General features: G+C 38.6%; 1 protein-coding gene across 1 annotated transcript; it reads right to left on the bottom strand.

Annotated features, from left to right (window-relative positions):
* Positions 1 to 754: 754 nt before the first annotated feature.
* LOC136350158 (uncharacterized) lies at positions 755 to 1915 on the bottom strand. The gene has a single exon (XM_066301670.1). The coding sequence runs from the start codon at positions 1913 to 1915 to the stop codon at positions 755 to 757; it is 1161 nt and encodes a 386-aa protein (XP_066157767.1).
* Between the last annotated feature and the right edge of the window lie 7239 nt (positions 1916 to 9154).

Below are 9154 nucleotides of genomic sequence, written 5' to 3'. Positions count from 1 at the left end.
TTATTTTGCCAAAAGGAGACGATTTGAACAAAATTGGTTGTAGCGTTGGCGAAATAACGCCAAATCGTGGTTTTCGGGCAATTTCCGACGAAACTCGCCGATTTCACGGATTTGACTATTTTTAAGCACAGTATTGTTAAGAATGACGGAAATACCACGAAATCGTACGATTTACACGATTTGGTCAAAAAGTGCCGCTTCTATAAGAGCCAAATTGACGATTTGCCGTTTAAGGCCTTATTATGCTTATTTTGCCAAAAGGAGACGATTTGAACAAAATTGGTTGAAGCGTAGGCGAAATAACGCCAAATCGTGGTTTTCGGGCAATTTCCGACGAAACTCGCCGATTTCACGGATTTGACTATTTTTAAGCTCAGTATTGTTAAGAATGACGGAAATAGCACGAAATCGTACGATTTACACGATTTGGTCAAAAAGTGCCGCTACTTAACAAACACGACCGATGTAAGGCCTTTTAAAAAAGAATTTTTATTTGTTAAGACAATGATTTACTTTTGCACTTTACAACAATCACTTAAACTAACTAAATTCTAACCGCGTCTGACTCGGTATTGACTCTCACTGACTCTGTGTGACTCTGTCTGCCCGCGTTCACTATGCTTCTCTTCTTATGCTCGGAAAATGCTGCGTTAGCGTCTGCTGTATGTGGGAACGGTGGCTGGCGATGAATTCTGTATAGTCAGCGGTTTGCATATATGGGAACAGTATATGGCGTGATATAACTCCTCCCTTCTCAGATTGAGCTTCCCTGGCTATGGGGTAAGTTGAGGCAGGGGTTGACGGCTTCTTCTTCTGGTCCTGGTTGGCGTTGTCTTCCCTTCAGTTTCTTGAGGACGATGTATCCTATACTTATAAAAATTAATACGTATATTATAATTGTCCCTAGACTTGGGAAGGTCGAAATTTTGGTGTATTCCAACTGGGGTTGATTCCCTTGGATTTCGTGTTTAAGTTCGTGTAGCTCGTCTAGCTTGACTTCTTGAAGCTGGAGGGTCAAATTCAGGTGTAGAGAGTTTGGTGACTGGTCATCGAGATTTGGAAACATGATTGGTTCATCGGCACTTGTTAATGAATTTTCATTGCTGACCATCACTTGGTTTCCTTCAATTTGGCATCCCTCTGGTATGGTGGCTAGGAAACTTCCTGCTATTTTTCTATATTCCTCTTGTCTTCCACATTTTAGCTTTATAGTTTTGTCCGTGGGGAATATCAAAATCCACTTGTTGGATGAGTCCAGCTGGTTAGTTATCACTCGTGTAATAGTGACATTTATTTGAGGGCAATGCGTGCTAGGTTCTGGTGGGCTCAATAGTCCGACTTCGCAAGGGCTGTCTGCATTGATTTCTTCTAGGGTTCCCGGGTTACAGATGAATAATTTGGGTGTCATCCTCTTGCATGGTTCTTCAGGATACGTATAGTGACTTTGATTCATGAGCAAATATTTACCGCGGGGTATGACTGCCTTGAATTGACTTTGTCGTCCAATTGGTACTGAATAAAGATGATAATAGTCGAAATTACTAGGATCAGTTATTGGAACTTTTAGTAAATAGGTTATCTTTCCTTTTAGAATAAAGCTTTCGACACTTATTATCTTTTCGTATTCGAGGGTGTTTTCTAAAGTTATCGACAGAGGTAGGCTATTAGGTGGTAATTTAACTTCCAAGGTTTTCAGTTCAGAAAATAGATCTGTGGTTCGCATTATACTGGGATGGAAATTTCCTAATCTAGCAAATGCAATAGATGTTTCGATATCCTGCAACATTGAGTCTATTATTTCGTATAGATTTATGATTTGAATTAAGACGTCTTTGATAAAGTACAGATTTCCTCTATTTACTGTTTCTTGTACTATATGTTCTATTTGTTTTATTTGAATTTCCATGATTTTCATGTTGCTGTTTAATTGAGTTACTGTTTGATTAAAATTGTCGATTACGCTTAATGAAATGGAATTTTGTTTGTGAATACTGTTTGCTAATTTATTCTGATTTTGTTGCAGCTCATTGATGAGTGTTTCATATCGTTGTCCGTCTTCGGCGTCTAAGTTTCCCGTGATTGCTTTGAAAACGGAACCTGCCAGATTAATTAAACCTCTTTTAACTCTTGGGTTCTTTGGAATTATTTGTTCGATTTTTCTCTCTACTCGATTTTGTGTTAAGTTTAGTACTTTTAGGTAGTTGTTGCAGTGCTCATAGTAGTCTATCTGAGATAATATGGAGTTAGAAATATTTTGAGATTGTATATGTAATTTATTTGTTTCTTCTACGATGGTATTTACGTCGTAGTAGTGTATTAATCTATGGGTCTGTGTCGTAAGTTTTGCTTGTCCCAACTTGAGGGGTAGCATTCCTGTGTTGTCATCTCGAAGGGGCGTGAAGGTGTTGGTGTTAAGTTCATTTCCACGTGGACTGGGTGACGTTCATACTTGCTTTTCTGGCACGTTTGACAGTTATTAATGTATGTTTGGATGGAGTTCTTTTGGTTAGGCCAGTAGTATTTCTGTTTTACTTTTTCCCATGTTTCTTCAATTCCTCGGTGGTTCGATTTTGACTCATGATATTTCTGTATGATTTCGGGGATGTCGTTTTTGTCGGTTACATCTAATAATTTCTTGAGACATCGTTTCATTTTTAGACACGGCCATTTGAACGTTTTCCTAACTATCTCGCAAAAAGGTTCGTATAGTTCTGGGTCTTCAAAGTACAGGTGGTGTTGTTTATACGGGACAATGAATTGCATGACAAATTTCTGAGCGTCTTCCTCGAAGTTGTTTTTAGAAAGTTGGACATTAAATCGTCGTTTTCCTCCAAATAGGACTTGAATGTTCGTCTTAGCTGGTGAATGTAGAACTGATGAAATTATAGCTTGGTTTGCTCCGTAATTGACTGCGGTGTCTATTATGGGAATACCAACAATTGGGTCTTCACTCCTATTTGTATGTATAGTCGCATTATCATCACTAGGTTCAGGGTGGTGTACCGGTGGGTCGGTGGTCTTGATTTCATTTTCATCCACTTGAGCGATGGTTGACATTTGATCTATGGTTTCATGGTCCTTTGATGTTGATGCTCTAGTTTCCTTTTGTAGCTGGTCGTTAAACTCTTCCATATACTTGGTTAGTGAAAAGTCATCCTTTGTTTCTTTTGTATGTATTTCGATTCTTGATAGGGCGTCGGCATTAGTATTTGCTTTTCCTCTTTTGTATATAACTTTGTAGTCATATTCTTCTAGTTTGATTCGCCATCTCGTAAGCTTTGAGTTTGCATCTTTTAATGAAAATAGCCACTGTAAAGGTTTGTGGTCTGTGACTAGGTTGATTTTTCTACCAAAAATGTACGGGCGAAAGTACTTGGTGGCCCACACTATGGCTAATAACTCTTTTTCTGTTGTTGAGTAATTTCTCTCTGAATCGTTCAATGTTCTAGAAGCGTATGCAATAGGCAAATCACGTCCTATAGGTCCTTGCGACAGGATAGCTCCAAGGGCGACGTTGCTTGCGTCCGTAGTTAGATTAAAGGGTTGAGAAAAGTCGGGATATTGCAAAATGGGTTCGTTCATTAAAAGCGTTTTACATGATTCGTAACAGGAAACAAATTCTTCGTTATGTTCAATTTTCGCACCTTTTTTCAAACATTTAGTAAGTGGTTTCGTAATTTTGGCAAAGTCTTTTATAAACTTTCGATAGTATCCTAAGAGTCCTAGGAAACCTTTTATTTGCTTTGTTGTCTTAGGGATGGGGAAGTTCCTTATTGCTTTTATTTTATCGGGGTTCGGCTTAACTCCTTCGCGTGTTACTATGTGTCCTAGATAAGCTACTTCCTTTTGAAGAAACTCCGATTTGTCGAGTTGTATCTTGAAACCGGATTCTCGCAATCTTTCAAATACGTTTTCTAATCTTTCTAGGTGTTCTTGTAGAGAAGTCGAGAATACTATGATGTCATCTAAATATACTAAGCACTTCTCGTTTTGCAGACCTCGGAGGATGTTGTCCATCACTCTCTGAAAAGTTGCCGGAGCATTTTTCAGTCCGAAGGGCATTCGTAGAAACTCGTAATGGCCATTTTCTGTGCTAAATGCTGTTTTTTCTATGTCATCTTCATGCATTTGTATCTGATGGAAGCCGCTAGCCAAATCTAGTGTTGTGAAATACTGACACTTGCCTAGCTTGTCCAATAGGTCAGAGATGTTCGGTAACGGGTATTTGTCATCCAATGTTTTAGCGTTTACTCCTCTTAAATCGACGACTACTCTCCATTTCTTGGTTCCTGATGCATCTTCTTTCTTGGGAACTACCCAAATGGGGGCACTCCATGGTGAATGACTGGGTCTGATGATCTTTTGGTCAAGCATTTTCTTTACTTGCCGTTTTACTTCTTCTCTATGTATAAATGGATACCGATACGATTTACAATAAACTGGTATCTCGTCTGAGGTTTTGATGCGGTGTTTTATCTTATTGGTGAAAGTTAGGGGTTCGTCTTCCTTGTAGAATATGTCGGAGTATTTCTTAATTAATGCCGTAAGTCGGTAATATTCTTCTTCATTGAGATGTTCCGTGCGGAATTTAGATAGGTTTATTTCGGGTTTTCTATCTATGTCTTCGATGTAATTGAGGTCCATTTCCTCAAGGTTTAGGTGGTCGAATTTTTCTACTTCAGAAGCGTGAGAAAGATCTAAGTTCACGGAGTCACATGTGCTGTTTAGTATGGTAGTCAAAGCATAACCATTCTTAGCTGTAGATAAGCTTTCTGGTATCTCGCAACCTTGCATTCTTTGATACGGTATAATAATATCGCCATTATCAACGGATGTTCTTATCTTAATTACTTGTTCGACTCGAGGTGATATCGTAATATGGTTCGTCTCGGGTTGTGTCTCATGGAAATATAATTTGATACGGGTGAAAGGCGTGAGAAGACAATCGTTTGCGAGGTCAATGTTGGCCTGGAGAATTTTTAGATTATCGATTCCCATTAGTCCATCAAATGTGTCGTGAAATTTAAAAAGATAAAACTTGAGATTGGTATTTTTGGGAAGGTTGAAGATTTTTGATGCTGGTATCGTTGCACTGTATTTGTGGGTTGACTTTTGAAATACGGTGGTTACTATGAATGGGTCATTTACGATTTGATTGGGGTAAAATTTCTTTACCAATTCGGGGTTCATAAAGGAACGAGTGGATCCTGAGTCTATTAAAATTTTTTGTTTAGTTTCGGGGAGAATTATGTAGTAGAGTCTGCTGGGACTTGATAGGTTTAAATCTATCATAGTAGGTTTTACTTTTTCTTTGTGTTGGGAGGCACTACTGTAAAATTTTTCTCCTGGTTTGGTGAATTGTAGGACTGTTCAATTTCTTCAATTTCGGTTGAAGTCGAGGGGTTGTTTTCCTCATGAAAGTCAAATTCTTGGAATTCGTCTTGATAGGGGTAAAGTTGTTCTTGATAGTATGGGGGGTATTGTTCGTAGTATTGATCATATGCGTCCTGCATGGGGTCGTCTAGATCTTGAGCATCTGTATGGTATAGCTCTTCCACGGTGTACTTAGGGGTTGGTTGTCGATGGTTGAAATTTCTATTATTCGTCATAGGTCTTTGTGTAGCATTAGAAATTCCTGACATAGGTGTTGCCGGTGGTAATGGTTTGAATGGGTTAGGTTTGAATACGTTGGTCGTATTACTAGGTCGATTGAATGTTTGAGAGTTTCCAAAGAATCTAGGGGGTTGTCTGTTAAAATTCATCCCTGGGTTCATTGGTTGTGGTCTAAAGGGTGTTTGTGGTTGAAAGGGTGTTCGAAACATTCTGTGAGAATTTTGGTTGTTTGGGAATGTCCTGAATTGAATTGGTTTCGGTCTATTAATTTGGGGTTGTTGGAACATGTGGTCAGTTACTTTTTGGTTTTGAAAATAATGGGTGTTATTTTCTTGAGTAACAAATTGTAGAGCTTGTGCTAGATTTACAGGTCTCATACATCTAATTGTTGTTCCTAATGGTTCTTTTAGTCCGGATAGGAATGTTTTCAAAGCTAAATCGTTGTATAAGTTCCTTTTTAAGGTTCTAGATTGTACTAAAACTTCATGTGCGTCAACGTATGAACACAACAAATTCAGAATATGCAGTATTCGATCGTAGAATTCTGATGGTTTTTCATTTGGTTGTTGCTTCATTAAGACTAAGTCACGATTTAGACAAGTCTCGTCTCTTTGATCAGCAAAATTACGTTGTAGGACATCTTTTAAATCTTCCCAACTATTTACGTTCTGGATGTTTACTACTAATTTCGCGTTACCAGTAAGTTTGCCAATAAGAGAATTGATTAAATACGTGTTTTGAAAATTTGCTAGATTTTTTGAATCATAAAAGTTGTCAATTAAAGATTTGCAAATTGTTAAATATCTGTTTAAATCATTTGGATTTCCATCAAAGTTTGGAACACAATTTAAATACTCGGGTTTGAACTGGGCCATGGTAGCTATTATTCCTAGTTCTATTCCGATGGGGTTGTTTGATTTTGAGTGTGAGATTGAGTTTGAATTTGAGTGTGAGATTGGGTGTGAAATTGAGTGTGAGATTGGGTGTGAAATTGAGTGTGAGATTGGGTGTGAAATTGAGTGTGAGACAGAGTCAATTAAAGGTTCTGTGGTTTCTAAGTTAAGATTTGATATTTCTTCAATTATGTTCTCGAGTTCAGACATGCAGAATCAAAATTCACTTACAGTATCAGTAAGCCAATGCTTATCATCCTATAAGGTACCGCTTCAGATATGCCTTCTGATGGTCTCCTTGCGTTGCAGAGCAATGGGTGTCTTTGCAACCTGAATTTCGATGGTTTCTTGTGGTTTTCTGACAGCTCTTCGATAGAGGGGTGGATTTCGATTTTTGGAAAGTCCTTCTGTCCGTTAATCACAAGTACCGGTTTGTAGATTCTTTTCGGTTAATCGATGAATCGAAAAATGTTTAGTACGTAGCGATTCGCACTAAAACTCCCGAAAAAATCCTACCGACTGCGCCACTTAACAAACACGACCGATGTAAGGCCTTTTAAAAAAGAATTTTTATTTGTTAAGACAATGATTTACTTTTGCACTTTACAACAATCACTTAAACTAACTAAATTCTAACCGCGTCTGACTCGGTATTGACTCTCACTGACTCTGTGTGACTCTGTCTGCCCGCGTTCACTATGCTTCTCTTCTTATGCTCGGAAAATGCTGCGTTAGCGTCTGCTGTATGTGGGAACGGTGGCTGGCGATGAATTCTGTATAGTCAGCGGTTTGCATATATGGGAACAGTATATGGCGTGATATAACTCGCTTCTATTAGAGCCAAATTGACGATTTGCCGTTTAAGGCCTTATTATGCTTATTTTGCCAAAAGGAGACGATTTGAACAAAATTGGTTGTAGCGTTTGCGAGATATCGCCAAATTGTACAATTTGGCCAAAAAGTGCCGCTTCTATTAGAGCCAAATTGACGATTTGCCGTTTAAGGCCTTATTATGCTTATTTTGCCACAAGGAGACGATTTGAACAAAATTGGTTGTAGCGTTTGCGAGATATCGCCAAATTGTACGATTTGGCCAAAAAGTGCCGCTTCTATTAGAGCCAAATTGACGATTTGCCGTTTAAGGCCTTATTATGCTTAATTTGCCAAAAGGAGACGATTTGAACAAAATTGGTTGTAGCGTTTGCGAGATATCGCCAAATTGTACGATTTGGCCAAAAAGTGCCGCTTCTAGTAGAGCCAAATTGACGATTTGCCGTTTAAAACCTTATTATGCTTATTTTGCCAAAAGGAGACGATTTGAACAAAATTGGTTGTAGCGTTTGCGAGATATCGCCAAATCATACGATTTGGCCAAAAAGTGCCGCTTCTATTGGAGCCAAATTGACGATTTGCCGTTTAAGGCCTTATTATGCTTATTTTGCCAAAAGGAGACGATTTGAACAAAATTGGTTGAAGGGTTGGCGAAATAACGCCAAATCGTGGTTTTCGGGCAATTTCCGACGAAACTCGCCGATTTCACGGATTTGACTATTTTTAAGCTCAGTATTGTTAAGAATGACGGAAATAGCACGAAATCGTACGATTTACACGATTTGGTCAAAAAGTGCCGCTTCTAAGAGAGCCAAATTGACGATTTGCTGTTTATGGCCATATTATGCTTATTTTGCCAAAAGGAGACGATTTGAACAAAATTGGTTGTAGCGTTTGCGAGATATCGCCAAATTGTACGATTTGGCCAAAAAGTGCCGCTTCTAGTAGAGCCAAATTGACGATTTGCCGTTTAAAACCTTATTATGATTATTTTGCCAAAAGGAGACGATTTGAACAAAATTGGTTGTAGCGTTTGCGAGATATCGCCAAATCATAAGATTTGGCCAAAAAGTGCCGCTTCTATTGGAGCCAAATTGACGATTTGCCGTTTAAGGCCTTATTATGCTTATTTTGCCAAAAGGAGACGATTTGAACAAAATTGGTTGTAGCGTTTGCGAGATATCACCAAATTGTACAATTTGGCCAAAAAGTGCCGCTTCTATTAGAGCCAAATTGACGATTTGCCGTTTAAGGCCTTATTATGCTTATTTTGCCAAAAGGAGACGATTTGAACAAAATTGGTTGTAGCGTTGGCGAAATAACGCCAAATCGTGGTTTTCGGGCAATTTCCGACGAAACTCGCCGATTTCACGGATTTGACTATTTTTAAGCACAGTATTGTTAAGAATGACGGAAATACCACGAAATCGTACGATTTACACGATTTGGTCAAAAAGTGCCGCTTCTATAAGAGCCAAATTGACGATTTGCCGTTTAAGGCCTTATTATGCTTATTTTGCCAAAAGGAGACGATTTGAACAAAATTGGTTGAAGCGTAGGCGAAATAACGCCAAATCGTGGTTTTCGGGCAATTTCCGACGAAACTCGCCGATTTCACGGATTTGACTATTTTTAAGCTCAGTATTGTTAAGAATGACGGAAATAGCACGAAATCGTACGATTTACACGATTTGGTCAAAAAGTGCCGCTTCTATTAGAGCCAAATTGACGATTTGCCGTTTAAGGCCTTATTATGCTTATTTTGCCAAAAGGAGACGATTTGAACAAAATTGGTTGTAGCGTTTGCGAGATATCGC

This window comes from Euwallacea fornicatus, unplaced genomic scaffold, assembly GCF_040115645.1.
Source record: "Euwallacea fornicatus isolate EFF26 unplaced genomic scaffold, ASM4011564v1 scaffold_128, whole genome shotgun sequence".
In the NCBI taxonomy this organism is placed as follows: domain Eukaryota; kingdom Metazoa; phylum Arthropoda; class Insecta; order Coleoptera; family Curculionidae; genus Euwallacea; species Euwallacea fornicatus.
This window is presented reverse-complemented; position numbering and strand designations above follow the sequence as displayed.

What these genes read in the sequence shown, in the direction of transcription:
- LOC136350158 (XM_066301670.1), bottom strand. Translation starts at nt 1,915, where the DNA reads ATGAAAATCATGGAAATTCAAATAAAACAAATAGAACATATAGTACAA.